Source organism: Acartia tonsa, chromosome 1 (genome assembly GCF_053477335.1).
Source record: "Acartia tonsa isolate MP-2025a chromosome 1, ASM5347733v1, whole genome shotgun sequence".
Classification (NCBI taxonomy): domain Eukaryota; kingdom Metazoa; phylum Arthropoda; class Copepoda; order Calanoida; family Acartiidae; genus Acartia; species Acartia tonsa.
Window position 1 is genome coordinate 51,397,621 of NC_137260.1, and position 17,203 is coordinate 51,414,823.

The 17,203-nt window shown below is 34.5% G+C and overlaps 3 protein-coding genes across 3 annotated transcripts in view; 1 reads left to right on the forward strand and 2 right to left on the reverse strand.

Moving 5' to 3' along the window:
* Window positions 1-17,203, forward strand: part of LOC145330791 (ribosome biogenesis protein BOP1 homolog) — a 92,232-nt gene that overhangs the window by 65,477 nt on the left and 9,552 nt on the right. Inside the window, exons 2-12 of the mRNA XM_080175460.1 lie at window positions 4,310-4,354; window positions 4,727-4,788; window positions 5,238-5,397; window positions 5,615-5,874; window positions 7,085-7,273; window positions 9,140-9,428; window positions 9,915-9,975; window positions 10,727-10,890; window positions 11,597-11,743; window positions 12,195-12,278; window positions 12,785-12,904. Coding sequence (XP_080031586.1) covers window positions 4,319-4,354; window positions 4,727-4,788; window positions 5,238-5,397; window positions 5,615-5,874; window positions 7,085-7,273; window positions 9,140-9,428; window positions 9,915-9,975; window positions 10,727-10,890; window positions 11,597-11,743; window positions 12,195-12,278; window positions 12,785-12,904 — 1,572 coding nt within the window. The 5' untranslated portion in view covers window positions 4,310-4,318. The remainder of the gene's footprint in view (window positions 1-4,309; window positions 4,355-4,726; window positions 4,789-5,237; window positions 5,398-5,614; window positions 5,875-7,084; window positions 7,274-9,139; window positions 9,429-9,914; window positions 9,976-10,726; window positions 10,891-11,596; window positions 11,744-12,194; window positions 12,279-12,784; window positions 12,905-17,203) is intronic.
* The window catches only part of Ack-like (activated Cdc42 kinase-like), a 178,206-nt gene that overhangs the window by 20,321 nt on the left and 140,682 nt on the right, over window positions 1-17,203 (reverse strand). Inside the window, exon 2 of the mRNA XM_080175422.1 lies at window positions 318-434. Within this exon, the coding sequence (XP_080031548.1) occupies window positions 318-407 (90 nt within the window). The 5' untranslated portion in view covers window positions 408-434. The remainder of the gene's footprint in view (window positions 1-317; window positions 435-17,203) is intronic.
* Window positions 433-3,554, reverse strand: LOC145330831 (replication protein A 32 kDa subunit-B-like). The gene is made up of 5 exons (XM_080175498.1): window positions 3,397-3,554; window positions 2,591-2,688; window positions 1,504-1,661; window positions 972-1,312; window positions 433-780 (listed from the first exon to the last, which is right to left on the reverse strand). Exons 1-5 carry the CDS (start codon window positions 3,502-3,504, stop codon window positions 664-666), a joined length of 822 nt encoding a protein of 273 aa, XP_080031624.1. The 5' UTR covers window positions 3,505-3,554; the 3' UTR covers window positions 433-663.

The following is a 17,203-nucleotide window of genomic DNA, read 5'->3' on the forward strand; positions in this document are numbered from 1 at the left end:
AATAATGCATTAAATCGAACCAGCTTATACCAATAACGAAATTAATTCGGGGAAAAAAATCACGCAATCTATACGTGTTTTTCAGCTGTCGTTGCATTGGGGGGAGGGGGGCAACACATCGTAAAATTGACGACCTCGCCATTAGCCCCCCCAAATATTATTTTAGATTTATTTTGCTTGTTGGTTATACCTTACTCCTGAAATTAAACACTTTAGAGTTTATTTCTCTCTATTTTTATTGATAAACATAAATGCAATAAGCTAGTACAGAAAGGTAAAGATATGTAGCAACTTCACTATAATAAAAGATATGTCACCTGAAAAATGTTCTTGAGTCCTGTATAGTAATGCGTTAGTTGCGCATCCTCCAAGAACTCATACAGCCCGGGGGCTGACTTTAGGGACATGCCTGTCTAACGCATTATCATACCGTCTGAAAGTAATAAACACTAAAATTGTGTTTCATATAAATGCCTTTATGGATATAACTTGTATTTAAGCGTATTCGTTACACAAATGGTATAAAAGGATTTAGACAATACATGTTAAAATCTTGTAATACTAGTATTTTCGTTATTCTAACGCAAATATTGCATTCGAAAAATTATTTACATAAAAAATGTGAATAAAAAATATATTGTTTTCTTCTGATTCAACAATGATCTAATCTTCATCGGTAACTTTGTAATGTTCATCATCAACAGTTGAGTAGATGTGGCCCTCGCTGGACAACCAGTCAATAGCGTTGTCCATCTCCTGTTTAGACATCTTACCCTTAAACTGAAATATAAAGGTTTTGTTAAAATCTAAAAAAAATACCTTTTAATCTGTCATGAAATGATTGGTAGGTAGCTAAGATTTTAAAGAATTTTTAATTTTGATAACTACAAACACAAATATTTTCCATATACAAATTGCTTATTATTCTAATGTTTATTTTTGAAATATTTGCTCTGAATAATAAATGATACCTCGTTGGACAAAACACCAAGATTGATACCATGCTCATCGGGACAGCGTTTAATTTGAGCATAAACCATATCATAATTCTTATTTCCAAAGCTGGAGGACGCAGCAAAGCTGTTACCGCCGCCGCCACCCATCATAGCACCACCCCCCATGCCTGCACCACCGCCGAAAGATCCACCCATCATGGAGTTGGCGAGCATTGATCCGCCCATGTCTCCGCCGATGCGGGCGTTCATCTGCTTGAGCTTGAGGTGGCTGTAGGCAACCTCCAAGGCGTGGAAGTCTTTCTCTTCCTCAGATTGAACTTCTAGGATCTTGATGGCCATAATATGCTTCTTTTCACCTTTATAATATAAAACAAACTAATTAAATTCTTTAAGTCTTTGACACATATTTTTGAAAATGGATGATTTAAAAAGTCTTTTTATATTTTAGGATGAACTTACAACCGAATACCCACATCTACCTCGTAGTATAAAATTTAAATATACTAAAATAAATTGATATTTTTTTTTCTCTCAAGGCAATGATTACCTTGGGTTCTGATGGATCCAATGACTTTAACGGTACTTCCTTCCCCATATTCAGGTTCAGGATGTCCCTCTTCCATCCACTGGATGCACTCAATGCTACCGCTCCCATCCTCAATTTGGTAAGAACTCTTGGTGGCTGACTTCTCAAAGTTGTTAACTCTAAAGAACAAACAAACATGTAGGATAAACAAGGATTTGTTCACATCATATTTTTTTTTATATTTCCTTGTAATCTATTGGAATGTTTGTATCACCAGAAACTATTTAGTTTGGAATGTTAATAGTCGAACATTAATATCTTTTAGTATTTTACAGTACAGATTACATAATAACTTAACTATTAAAGAGAAGAAATATATAAAAATTGTCAATAAGTAGGTAGCGCAGTACAATTTTATAATAATTTTTGGACTTGGTTATATGTGTTATACATTTGATATTTTTTTCGACAAATAATTCGTAATCGTTAGCTGCTCTAAGTTTTTTGTTTGTTAACATTGAGTATATATCAGGGGTGTATTATATTCTGAAAAATTGACCCTGCTGAGGGGGGGAGGGGGTAAGAAAATAAAAATAAATATTGTTGGGGGGAAAAAATAAAAAAAATAACAGAAATGATAACATTTGTTTCCATTTTTCTCCCCTCCTTGGTGAAAAAACTAAAATAATGTGTGGGATGGGGGATAATATGAATAGAATAAAGAGTTCTGAATTTTTTTCCATTTTTCCCCTTCCTTGCTTGATAAAAACCAGGAGGGTAAAAAAATAAAAATTTGCAGCAGGGGAAAAAATTAATCTTGTGCAGAATACCTATACACCCCTACTGTATATAGAGAGAATTGGAGAGTAAAAGTTGCATATATGCAATGGTGCATGGAAATTAACGGTGATCAATATTAAGATAGGTCTTACGGACATACTATAACTTGGAATTATAAAGTAGCTGCACTCTAAAATCTGTGCAGAAATAATATATCAAAAAGCCATATTTCTTAAAAGTTAAACCTATACAGTGAAAAAATTTGATTTTAACTTTTTAATTGTATTTTTTTCCATTGTATAACTGAGAAATATACCCCTTTCATTACCTGCCGACTAGTTTGACCATGCCAACCTCAGTACCCTCAATGCTGAATCCCTCCTCAGGAGATCTCAACACTTCCTCAATCAGGCAGGGAACAACATTCTAGTAGAACAATAAAATTTGATCAAATTGTTATTCATAGACTTTACATTTTATATATGTAGGTAAATATTTCAGCAATACTAATCATTTATTAAGATGTGATATAAAGGAAACGGGATTTGTGACGATCCCTTTATATAAAATTACCTACTAAAATAAAGTTTTAGAAAAATAAATAGAAATTAGTATCAGAGTAAACATATAAAACTCGATTTTTTACCATAATCTATCCAGGTGTCAATTTTTGTTGCTCCGAAAAATATTTGAAGAAAAAACAAACGGCAGTACTTTACCTGTCAAGGTACATGTTAAACCTCTCAATACTTATTTCAGGGAAGTTATACATGGATGTATTGTAAAGCTTTATAGATGTACGTTGCTACATGTACCGGATACTCGGGTTTTATGATTACTGCATAAATCCTAATCAGCCTCTCTATTGTTAAATAAGCAAAGAGTATAACATATGGCCAAATTTAAATTAATAAGGATATTTTATTAAGAAGGCTAGAAAATCATAGTTTTTATAGGAATATAGTCAAACTAAAAATAACGTCCATTTCACAAGGAAACTTTTAGGTAAAGCATGTTTTTACTTTTCAGTAAAGTTACTCTCTTTGTAAAGGTTCCCAAATTAAGGATTTAAAGCACATGTCTCTATTTCCCAATACATTATGGTTAAGGCATTCATGATATGTAGCAAATTACCTGGGCGCGTTTAGCTTTTCCGCCAGCACCACCGGATCCGCCGCCTGAAGGAGAGGAAATGCTGGTGTTCATGAATCCGCCACCTTGAGTTGCTCCAGAGCTCCACATTTTGATTGGATAGAATTGAAAGGTTTTTCTGCAATTTAATTTGATTTAATATGACTCGTATCATTTTTTTAATAGTTTATTAAAAGTAATTGGTTGACGAAACAAGTTGCTGTAAAGGAAAATTAAAACGTCAAGAGGTATAAAGAAGTAATTTTTGTACAAAAAGTATGAAAAATTACTACAAAAACGAGTAAATTTGTTTTATAATTAAAATTTTTAGATTATTTATATAGTTAAGTGGGGATTACACAAGTAAACATGTCACTTTCGGAGCACAATGGGTCTTAGGCGGGGTTGTTAGCGCGAATACGCGCACCTAATACAAGAATGCCGCGCTCAGTTATGAAGTTGCGAAAATGTCAAATAGAAGACGACTTTTTATGTAAATAAGAGACAGCGGCATTTTCGCTCAATTTTAAACAGGGTTTACAACTTTTCTTTTGGTCATTTTAGAAATATATACATAATCATATGTTTAAGCATTATTTAACTTAAAGCTTTTCAATAGTAGTATATTTTAAATTATATATTTCAACCTTTTGATTAAAAAGCCTATAATTAGTCATGAAAGATAAAATATTTATTTCTTCTAAAAAGTGTTGGCTAACATGCTCACATGGAACAAAAGTTGTGAAAACAACTTCAAAACAATTGTCTTAAAATATTTGAAATCCTTTAATTTTTTTTTTTTTCAGAGAATTACTTCATAATATTAATATTTTAACCTTAATATAAAAAAATGTATATTTTTTATCTAAATTTGTTGTAAAATTATTTAGTTTTTATTTATATTTTTCTTTTGTATAGACTAAAAATGCCAAAGCGACCGGCAATAAAACAGAGTGATGAGGTATTTTTTATAGTAATCTGAGCTGGATCTTTAAAACATTTCAATGGTGCGCCAAATCGGGGTGCGCCGAATATCAGCCAATCACAGCGCGGCATTTCGTAAACTGCTGTGCTCTCATTGGTGGAAAGTTGGCTCACCCCGATTTGGCGCACTAATGAAATGATATAAAGATCCAGCTCTGGAAATTTTAAACGTTCTTTTAGAAATGTTGAGGAAACATCTGGGGTATTATATCATATTTTATTTGTATTTTACTTAAAATCATGATTTTCGACAGAATATTCACCTTGAAATTAATTGATATTTATCTTAACAATAATTTCTTTCTAAAGTAATTTGACTATCTAATCCATAATTAACTAAAAATTGCAGAAAGAAGTCAAATCTAACTCTGAATCAGAAGATGAAGCTTTGGGCGATTTAGAATTGGACAGGTAATGTATAAAAAAATATCGACCATGCTCTAGCTTTGTTAACTTAATTATTGTATTGTTTCATCAATTATTTTTTTTATCTAAATAGAATCCATGCAGTAGGTAAACTATTAACATCATAGTGAATTATGCTTGTTAAATAACCAAAGTTTGATCTACGTGTACTTTCTAGAATATTAGATCCCTCAGATGTCCACAATGAAGTTATCTTGCGGGCATTATTCTTATTTTGATATGTTTCATATATTTGTTACACAATAATATCAACTAGTTTCTTACCTAGTCTTTTGGGATTTCACTCCTTTTTATCTCTCGTATAATTTATAAGCCAAATATTTGTGTCAATGCAGATTCAGAATGATCCTCTTCCTTCTTTTGAAGAGTGGGGATACATTGGAGAGTTAGTTGATCCACGCCTCTTAGGATTTTTTTAATGTATGATGATTAAGGACTGGTGAGGACGGGGAAAGTGATGACACAGATTCCAGTGTTTACTCGGAACTTGAAGAAGATGAAACTGATGACGAGGAAGAAGATGAGGAGGTCTCTGACGAGGGAGAAGGAGAAGAGGAAAGTGAGGGAGAAGGGAATGAAAGTAACGGAGAGAAGGTATGTTTTCCAATTTTTATCAGCGCAGCTACTATATGTTGGTTTGGCATTACCTACGTCACTATGTAAAGGCAATTTTTTTAAGACTGCGTAGCGAGAAGTAATTTTTACAAATATTTACACAAAAACTATGTAATTAAGTTTGCGACAATAATTTATCCTTAATTTATTCTTCTTCAGCTATCCTCAAAACTATTTATTAACTAATTTTTTTTAGGACAATGAAGAAGACAGTGTAAATGAAGGAAGTGGGGATAAGAATAATAAAAATAAAAAAGAAGAAACAAATACTGATGATAGAATAGTAAAAATCGAGAATGGTGAAATAACATACCGCTATCCTGTTGATGCTACTGACCCAAATCTTAGCAAAAAACAAAGGGAAAGAAATTTGAGGCGGTTGGCTAGAAGAGCGGCGGAGGAGGCGAGAGCAAGAGATGAATATGCATATGACAGCTCTGACGAGGAAGAAATTAGGTAAACTGAACTTAGGCTGAGAAAGCATTAAAATATCATAATGTCTGTTTAAGTCTGTCTATTTTTATTAGGGGATTTTTTATCCGACTTTTTTTTGCAATTCAAGTAGTGCAGAGGCATTTTGGTAAAAAAAATACTTTTTTTTAAACTTGAACCACTTTGTCAAAATATTATGCCCGGTAATGTCACTTTAAAATTTTCAGGCTCCGCTTATAAAGGTCAAAAGTCCTAGAGGAGTAAATTCAGTAAGTTCATTTCAAAAATTGCCGTGCTCCTAGCCTTGAAATAACTGAAATAAACACCATTTTTTTTTGTAATTTTGGGAATTGGCCAAATTTTATAGGTTTGGTTCTTAACCATTTACCTTGAGGCCTTTTCTAGTAGCACCATGAAACCATAATTCTAATGCAGTAACTTATTGACCCTCATAAGTCACATCCCAAAAATAAGACAACATCCTTTAACCAGAAAATAGGAAGTTTAATTTAAATAAATATTAAAATCTCATTATGACCATTAAATATCAAAAGAGGACTATCCACGAACGAGAGCACATGATTCTAAGTACCTTCCCGCATTGATCCTAAGTATTTTCTTTCGGAATATAATAGGTCACCATATATTATTAATATATTGACGAGAAAATTTATGTTTCACCATGTTTTTTTAGGTATTTTAATTGATTTTGAAAACTTTTATGAAGCTAATTCTTTTAATAAAATGGATACTTGATAATACATATGCGAATACTCGTGTTATATAGATTGTAAATTAATCCATATTAGCATTAATTTAAACATAACATATAAGATATAGTAAATGTGCTTTTGACTTTTTTTAATTTTTATCATTTGACAACATGGACAATTAAAGACACCCCGAACTCAACAAAACGTTTGATAGAATTTTAACGAAAAATGGTGGACATTTTTTTACTTTTCTTCAACTTGAAGTGGTGAAACATAAATTTTCTCGTCAATATATTAATTATTGATAGTGACCTATTATATTCTGAAAGAAAATACTCAGGATCAATGCTGGAAGGTACTTAGAATCACGTGCTCTTGTTCGTGGATAGTCCTCTTTTGTTCCTTTCTTAACATCAAGCGCGTCGCAAAACAAAAAAATTGTGCTGTGCACATTCATAAGTGTTAAGTCCTATTTTTTCAAGCTCACCTGTAGGAATGTTTCATATTAATTCAATATTTAGGAACACAGTTGGTAATATTCCAATGAACTGGTACGATGAATATCCTCACCTTGGCTATGACATTGATGGGAAGCAAATCAAAAAGCCCCCACAGGGAGACACAATTGATGCGTTCATGGACAAAATGGAGAACCCTGAATGGGGAGTTACTGTTGATGATCCTTTGACAGGGCAAAAGGTTATTTTGAGGTAAACTTTTTTTTCTAGATTTTATAATTCTCAACTGATCACGCTAAAATAGTGTAGATTCCCTGTTTTATAAATCATGTCAATAAATAAAATTAATTTTAACTTTGTTTTGGATTTTGCATGTAAAGGGATAGTTTCACGAAGTGCATTTAACAAAAAAATAGTGAACTGTAAGTTTTTTCTATTTTAAATAACGTAGTAGTGCATAATATAAAGTTATTGATTAAAATTAAAAGATTTGACCAGGGATTTTCCTTAAAAAATGAGTTTTTCATTTTTATTTTCAACTTCGTTGCATGTTATATATGGCAAAAACTTTTTTGTCATAAATACAACTTTAGATAGCATTTACTAGTTAATATAACTTCGTCTTCAAACTTTTTATACAACAAAATACACATAACAACAAAGAATGATCAATAAAATATTTAGTATGGTACTTAGAGTAGTGATCTTTTTATATGTCTTAGTAGAATATATTAGGCATTGGATAGATATGATTGTGATAAAGAATTATAACATTGACCTGACCAAACTTTTTTTATTTGACAATATCTAAAAAAGTTAGTGATTTGCAACATAAATTACATGAGAATGGTCTATATATATATATATATATATATTAGGGTGGGTCGATTTTGGACATTTTTTTCTGAGGCCAAAGCGGGGATCTGCACTCAATTTATATAGATATAAAACACCTCTGGATGATTTAAAATTTATCCTAAGTCTTAAAACCGCTGACGACCAGACATTCCATTGTATAGCTATTTGTAAATGGGAGTCAAAAATTTATTTAATCAGAACTATGGCTTCATGGTGCTCCCTGGAAATGCCTTGAGGAGCTGAGTCAGGAACTTTTGTCCGTTTCAAAAAATCTCGTTCCTAGCCTGAGAAAATCTAAAAAACCTCTACAAATTGGACAATTCTCAATAAACCTTAAAAATTTTTGTTTTTTTAGTGATTTCTAAGGCTAGGAACGACATATTTTGAAATGGACAAAAGTTCCTGATTCAGCTCCTCAAGGCTCTTCCAGGGAGCACCATGAAGCCATAGTTCTGATTAAAAAAAAATTTGAATGTCGTCTTTGCATACTAATAAGTAATGAATTATATTTTTAATTGGTCGTGTTCTAAAACTCAATTTTTAAAATTCTTTTTCGGTCAGAAATGTTTTTAAGGTTAATTTTATCTGTTGCATATCCCCGCTTTGTCCAATTCCGATATGAACCCACCCTAATATATATATATATATGTTGTATGGTTAGTTGGTATTTCCGCGTGAGATAATGTGTATATTGTAAGTAAACCGGACGGTTTTCTTAATTTTTTTAAAGAGAATCTATAGAAAACCTGTCCTATAATGAACCGGACGTTATTTTTTATGTTTTTTAAGTAACTTGTCCCAAGGGGAACCCCTGTTCAATTTTTTTATAACTCTTGTGAAATATGTGGAAAAAGATTCTCTGAGATTGGTCTTTTGGCTATACATATTTGGAAAAAAATAGACCATTCTCATGTAATTTATGTGGCAAATCACTTAAACTTTTTTCGATATTGTCAAATAAAAAAAGTTTGGTCTGGTCAATGTTAAAAATTCTTTAACATATAATCATATCTATCCAATGCTTAATATATTCTACTAAGACATTTAAAAGTTCACTACTCTAAGTACCTAAACTCTTTAAATACACTTCATAGAACTATCCCTTTTGCGATTTTAGGTTGGCAATTTATTTTAACTTGATACTTTGATAATTTTACATCTGTTTCACTTTATCTGGTTGCAAAATTTCCTAAATATCCCATACCTACCTACTTTTTTTTTTTTTTTTTTTTTAATATTTCAATATTTGTTATTGTTTAGTGAAAGAGATGGCAACATTGTTAAGCGTATTACAGAGGGCAAAGTACCAGATCCAGATTATGATTTGTACGCGCCGTGGGTAGACTTCTACACTGGAGAAGTAATGGAGACGTCATTAAGAGGGAATATGCCATCCAAAGCATCTTTCATTCCCAGCAAAGCTGAGCAGAAATTTGTCCGTGAATTAGCGCAAAAAATACGCAGAGGGTTGGTCAAACCTCGATCTGCAAAAATTACGAAGGAGGATAAAGAACAAAAGTTTTACATGCTCTGGAATACGGACGATCAGGTCTGAATATTTTAAAAACTACGCTTCTTTCTACAAACGATGTCTAAACCTAATGTTAAAAGTAACCTTTTTTTATTAGGAATAATAAAGGTATTAACTTATAATATCTCTATTAAAGAAACATTAACAATGATAAAAGCACCTATAAAAGCTAAGCACGAACTGACGAACGGATAGTCGTAGTAACGTTAATTTGAATTTTAAATAAATAGAAAATTATGTCGAATTCTGAGTTCAAATAAAGGATATTTGAAATAGGTCATTGATAGATACTTCTCTTATTGCACTAGGCCTAATCGTCTTAGATAACACCTTTCAAAAAAACATTTATGAAATACATATAAATTGAACATGTTTAAAAATGGACAAATTGACTTTATGGTAAAGCTGATAGATGCGCTACGCTTTCGCGATTGTATCTACCTGTTTCAGGAATTATCTTATAACAAAAAATAAAAAAAAAAACTAATGATGGATTAATCTTAGGCTGAAGATGGTATTAAAAGAATTAGCAACCATATTCCTGCTCCTAAAATGAAATTGCCAGGTAAAAATGATATATTGCAAAAAATTAGGCTTGGCAATCCGAATAAGCAATCCATCCAATTTTTTGACCCATTTTGTATCCAGAATCCGAATCTGCAATTTCAATTGAGGATTCGGATTGTTAATTTTTATGACTTTTGTAGCACTTAAAAAATTCCCATTTAAAATGTGACAGAAAAAAAGTATTTTATTGTTTATTAACTTCTGGTAAAATGGTGGGTAGCAGTCAAAGTTTTTTTTGTATTTTATTTTCACAGTAGCTTTTCATGTTTATTTCAGGCTAGGGTAGTTTAAGTAAGGGTTAGAAAATGTCCACTGTAGGGACTAGAATTTTTTTTTTTAAAAAGACATTGAAATATATTGCTAGAATCCACAATCTGAAAATTCGCATTTCCGCAATCCACAAAAAAAAAGAATTTGCAATCCACGGATTAAGCCGCTATTTTTTAGGCGGATTTTTGTAAGAATCCGAATCCGACCCAAAAATCGGGTGGATTGCCAAGTCCAACCCTAAAAAATACCCTCCTACTAAATTTTTTTTACTTTTTCTGTCAAATACTCTGATAGAAGATAGTGGATGTTCGATTCTAGGGGCCTATCAGAAAGTATCAGTTAGTATTTATCATAAAAAGCTTCTTAGCTCTATATAGTCCCCACCCCGTTTTCTACATGATTAAAATCGCAAAATAATCTAGTATAAATAAATACTGAAAATGTCATGAAGTTTAACTGTCGAAATGTATTTTTTTTAGGTCACGAAGAGTCCTACAACCCCCCGCCAGAATATTTGTTCACAGAGGAGGAAAAGAAGAAATGGGAGTTAGCAAAGGAGGGCGGGGGCAGGCTTAAACTTCCCTACATCCCACAAAAATATTCTGCCCTTAGAAAAGTTCCCGGTTGGAGTAATTTTATTAAGGTAGGCTATTATTTCCTTATCTATGTTGTGGTGTGATGACCGTATAGTGTTCTGATATGTGTAGGATACAACCGTAGGATGCTTATTTATCGCATCGTATTATAGACAGCTTTCCGCGGATATTAAAAGGAACACTTCTAAGATTTAAACCAGTTTTGTTAAACCCGTTGGGACGAATGGAATGGAACAAAACTGGTTTTAATTTGATGTATCTTTGAAGTCGTGAAAAATGGTCTGAAATACGAGGCTATTAGTGATAATATTATTCAGTATGGCTGAAAACAGGTCCTAATCCAGCGGATATCAATAAGCCATGCTGAAAATATTTGTATCTTGAGCTCTACGTCCCGATATCAAATAAACAATTCAAGGTCAAGCCCCATTTGAAACCGGTGTTTTCCTTCAGCAAACCTTATCCCCTTTATTACTATTGTCTTCTACTATCTACTCAAGATTTAAGGATATAGAGATAGGGGTATATATTATGCATTATGAATATGGATTCCCTGCTAAGGAGGAGGGGAAAACATTAATGGCAGGGTAGGTACTGTGGAATGGGGACAAAAAAATGAATTAAACAAAGAGTACCTACCTACTGAAAATAATTTGCCATTTTTTCCCTCGTTGGGAAAATTAGGGGAGGGGGGAGCTGGAGGGGTGAAATACTATTTGCAGCCACGAATTAATAATATTGCATCATTAACAGGAGCGATTTGACCGCTGCATGGACCTGTACCTGGCACCTCGCGCCAGAAAGATGCGTATCAATGTTAAGCCCGAAGATTTGGTTCCACAGATGCCAAGACCTCAAGATCTTCAGCCTTTCCCCACTGTTTGCAGCATAACATTTAAGGTAAACAAACGATGGCAATTCAAATAATTTTACCAATTCGGATTAAGATTTTAAGATAAATCCGATACTCTTTCGGGTTTGGATAATTAGGCGACAAAAATCAGGAATTTCACGGATTCTGATATTTATTAGCCCAAATATTTGTGGATTAACCCTGAGCTAAAGATCAAAGTTTTAATGGTTTTAAAATTTTCTTTTTTAATTTGCTATAATAATAAAAGTGGACGAATTAATCCGCTATGGGTTAAGATTGCTTTTTTTCTTAATCAAATGCTGCAATGGAACTTATAAAAAGAAATTCAAAACTAAAATTATAAGTGGAGGGTTGACCCTTTCTCCGTCCTCCCTCCCTCAAGTGGCCCTAGAGATATCGTAGATATGGGCGTAGCATCTAATAACTTGTAATCTAATGGATATACCTATAGTATTTTATTATTGATATATTTTGTAGGGACACAACAATATGATCAGATGTATAACTATAGAACCCAAGGGACAGTATTTCATGTCAGGATCTGATGATGGAACTTGCAAGGTAAATTTTTTTATTTATTGTAGTTAATTTTTTCCCCCTAAGGAATACTAGGATAGAAAAATAGATGATAAATTAATCTTCACCCAAGTATTCTTTGGTGGACAGAATTATTGGTTTTGTTGTACTATCATATCTTCTCAAGATTTTTTTAGTCAAAGGCTGCAAGGCATTAACCAGTTTATAAAGTTAGGAGGGATGGTGAATTTCTATTCGATTTTTAAATATTAATCTCACCTATTTATTACCTAATAGATCTTAAATAAATATAATTTTGCTAGCTATTATCACATTATTAATTGTATTAAAGTTTAAGTTATTATGTGTTGCCTTTTTCGGAATCCGTATGTTAAAATGAAAACAAATTTCCCTCATTCCTTCGGTCGTCATTTTTTTTTTGAATCAAATAACCACAATCACTCAAAAATGTTGGAATCCCTCCCCCAACTTGAATTAGATTTAGAAACTTAATAGAATCTTTATTATTTGACGAATATAATTTGCCAAAGGTATGGGAGTTGCAGACAGGCAGATGCTTGAAAACATTTGAATTTGGCGGAGTGATTAAATCTTGTGCCTGGTGTCCAAATGAAGCCTTGTCACTTGCAGCAGTCACTCTAGATAACAAGGTAAAGAATAATTTCAACCATTTGGTTCCATTCAATTGGGCCTCTTATTATAAAGAGAGGACTAGGTTGCGCTAAAAATCCGTGAAGGTTGTGAGTTTTAAGTTAAAAACAGTAGTAGAACGATAAAAATTTATGTTAACTTAAAAAAAAAAAATTTTGTCTATAGTTCTTTTCAATAAGAAATACACATTTTTAGTGAATATTATCGTTCTACTATTTTTAAGCCTTAAAACACACACCTTTACTGATTTTACCAGAAACTTGATAAAATTGGCCTAGGGCCAATAAAACAGGTAACTTTAGTAATAGTACCTAATGACACGTGGCTTGTCTACACACACACGTACGATAGCTGTACACTCTCATTTTAATAGCTATACTGAAAATAGATTGTACAAATCAAACTTTAAAGCCTTAACTATTATGAACACTAAATATCTGCAATGATAACAAGGATCAATTGTTAAGTCATATATTTTCATAGACGAGGATAATTGACATGATCATATATTTAATATAAATTACAACAATAAAATGTGGGCTCTCGATATGGTAGAACCTCGTACCAGGACTCGCCATCTGTAATAATAAAGAAATCATTTTATAGGGAACTGATTTCTTGTCACTAATACTATTTCTCTAGTTTTCTTGTTTTCTGGATTTACCCTTCTTTTTCTTTTTCTCCGTGGATTTCTCGTTGGTGTCCTCCACCAGGTTATCGTAGAGACGGGCCAACTCTGCACGGCTGTCACGAAGCTCGTCCAGCTCTTTCTTGAGATCATCACGGGCCTGGCGCATGTCGTAGTAATCCTGGATGATTCTGTTGCACTCGCTCTTCTCCGTGGACAACTGCTTCCTAACCATGCGCACCTCGTGCTCGGACCTGGACAGATGGTATTTGTAGGAATCTAATTCCTTCTCCAGTTTTACCGGCTTTTGATTCAACGTTTTAAGTTTAAAACGCTGAAGCTCTATCAACTGCAGGTTAAGCTCGCGGATCTCGTTCTTCTGTGCAAAGTTCTGCGTTGCCAAACGGCCGTAAGCATTCCACATGGCGTGAAAACGCTCCGTTTGATCACCTGACATGCTTGCAGGGTTGTCCTCGCTGCTGGGGTCGTTGAGGGCATTCAGGAAGACGGTATCCATCAGATCATTCGCCCGCCTCTCCGCCACAATCGCAGCTGTGCTCGACTCACTGCTGGAACGGGCACCTGCTGATGACAGAGAGCTGCCGCTGGCTCGGGAATACCTGCCACTGCCGGATGGCATGGATTCAGCACTGGACATCGAAGATCTGCTGCTGCCGGATGCTCGCGGCTCACCACTGCTCACTCCACTGCTGCTGCCGGAGCTGCTTGAAACTCTCACAGGGATCATACCTGGAGGAAGGACAGCAGGGGGACGGCGTGCTGGTGGCTCTGGGAGGTGACGGCGGCGCTTCGGCTCTGACACTCTTGGCCTGGACAGGGATCTGGTGCCTTTCTTCGGGTTGGTGGCAACAAACAGTCCACAGTTTCTCATATATTCCACGACGGACTGCGACCTGAGAAATTTGACTGTGCATCCAGGAGGCGTTGGGGTTAGGGACGCCGGGTCGTTGCGGGCTACCAGGGGATTTGTGCACTTCATGCCTATCATCAAATGTTTCACTATAGGACTTACAAACTTCTTCTGGCCGTCACGGGTGAGGGTAAGCCCCATGCTGGAGCCTGCCAGGAACTCCACGTACAACGTGGGGTTCACGCACATGACGCTGTGGTTGCGTTGGCGCTCCAGCAACGGTTTGTGGCAGTACAGGGGCTGTGTTGAGGAGTCTATCGCTAACTGGCGAAGCTTCTTGTTAAACAGGGCAAACTCTTGCCAGTGGGCATAGAGATCTGGTGTGAAAACACAACTGCCGCAGCTAAACTTGTGGATTTGGCTTTTTACAGCCTTCTCGTGCATGTTGATCACCGTTTGGAAGACCTCCTCCGACAAGTTGTCAACCAAGTGTTGTTGGTGCGCCACTGAGACTACGTGGACAGGGGTGGTGGAGTCCAAGAGCAGGCTGATGCGGGTTTCAAGCTCGGCTAGAGTGCAACCTCCCAGGTTGTACCAGGTGATACCATGCTTCTCTTCAAGCACGCTTTCCGCTGGGCGAGGCATGTCCGCAACCACATATAACTCGGGCAGATATGGTTCAATCTGCATTGAGACCTGTGGGGCTTCTCCAGACGGGGCTGCTGACTTGTCCTCAGACATCTAAAAAATTTGTAGGTTTTAGATGTTTGCATAAAAAAAAATTCTAGAGAGAAAGAAATCAAGTTTAGATAGCTATTTGAGAACTTTTGTAGAAAGATAGGCGAAAAAAATTTGTGATATTTCGAATAAGCGTTTTCTAGAGATGAACCTTAAACTTGGCAGCAAAAAAACTTTTGTTTGAGCACAAAGAAAACATTTATAAAGTTCGGGTTTTTAAATATTAATTTTTCTTTTCTTTTTATATAAAGAAAACGACGTCGTTTATCATTGAACAGATATAATTATTTTTGAAAAATTTTTTCTTTAAATACCTATGTAAAGAGACCTAAGTTTTTGAAAAACTTTAATTATATTTTATAAACGCGCATCTTTGTATGAAAATGCCCTATTTCATGTTCATAAAGAAATACGATGAAATTTTGGAAATGATATAATCAAAAAAACTTGCGAAGCACATAATAAACAATTATAAACTAGCATTATTTGTAAAATTTCATTTGTCACTTTGTGTTGTGATTTTTCTAGTAAGAAAAATGGAAGAGAAAACGAAAACTTTTGGACATAATCGTTTTTCCTTGTCAAAATGCTTGAGTACGCGTTTTTTGAGACAAAAAAAATTACTATTGAAATTTTGAAAATATTGAGTAATTTTAAAAATAAAACTTACGTTTGTAGGCTTGGAATGGCTGATAGAAAGCTTTGTAGGGATTGTAGAACGTAAACGAACTGATGAATAGCACATATTTTTGTTTTAAAGTAAATTTTGTGTGTATCGTGTTGACCAATCAGAGATTAAAAATGAACTAAACGTGCGGCTCATGGAGTGAGCGCAGAGACCGGGGAATGCCGCGTCTAAAACTTTCTGCCGCTTTTTAATATGACGACTTTGGTGTAAGGATATTTGGGAGTAATATTATAATATTGTGGTATTATATTCTTATCTTTTAATGCACATAATAATTGAATAGAACAATATAATAAATTGATTTTATTTACAAAATTTGTTATTTCTAAACTTTGAAAAGTTTAGTAGCTGCGTCTAATGACTTGCAAGCTCTCGGAGCTTATGAAACCTGTCTGTAATACAGTTAGCAGTTTGTTTCCATCTGCTCCTTTCTTGGTAAGAACATCACTTAACTGATGTTCTCCTTTCACTTAAATGATGCTGTTGACTTCTCCATCTTTTAGGCATTGTTGAATGGCAGCTATTTCTCGACGGAGACGCCTTTCTCCTACATTTGTGCTGGAGTGAATGGCATCGTAGGTGTCCTTGTTGTCTATAATAGCCCTGAGTTTAAACTCATACTTACCACCAGTCATGTCTTGTAGCAACTTTTTAGTAGCAATTGCAGCATCTAAACCATTGTATAAGCTAAGTGCTTCAGCTCCTAGGGTGGAGTTGACAACTCTCTTGATTTTGTTAGATTTCCAATCAAGAGCTGCAGCTTTGCCTGTAGCTGGATCTACCAAAAAAATGATATAAGCTCCAGTGCTATCTTTAGCTTCGTTTAGATTGCCATGTGAGGCATCTGTGTATAGAAACAGTTCAGCTGTCTCTAACTTTATGCTTGGCAGCTTAACACAAGCTTCATCTTTCAGCCTGAGTAGTGTTTTCTTAGCTGCTTTGAGATCTGCTACTTTTCCACCTTTGAATTTTGTGGAGAGATTAATCAGCTCGAAGGCTAGATCAGGTCTTGTACTCCTGACTGTCCAGTTAAGAGAGCCAACCATTTGTCTTAGAGTGGTAAGCTCTTCTTCTGTTAGTTCACTATCAAGTTCTGTTAACCTTTTGGCCTCAATGGTTGGAATCTTGACTCTTTCAACGTATGCTTTTTGGTCAAGAGTAATAGCATTTCTTTCTTGGTTTAATTGAAAACCGGTATACATAAAAATGCTTTGTTCTGACTTGCCAACTTTGAAAATTGACAGTACCTTGGGCATAATGACTTTGTTAAAAAAGTCTGTACCAGCGTGAATAAAATCATCCACATGTAGGCCTATGATGCCTTGTAAAACTCCATCTTTGACCAGATAGAATAGACCATAGTCATCAACAGA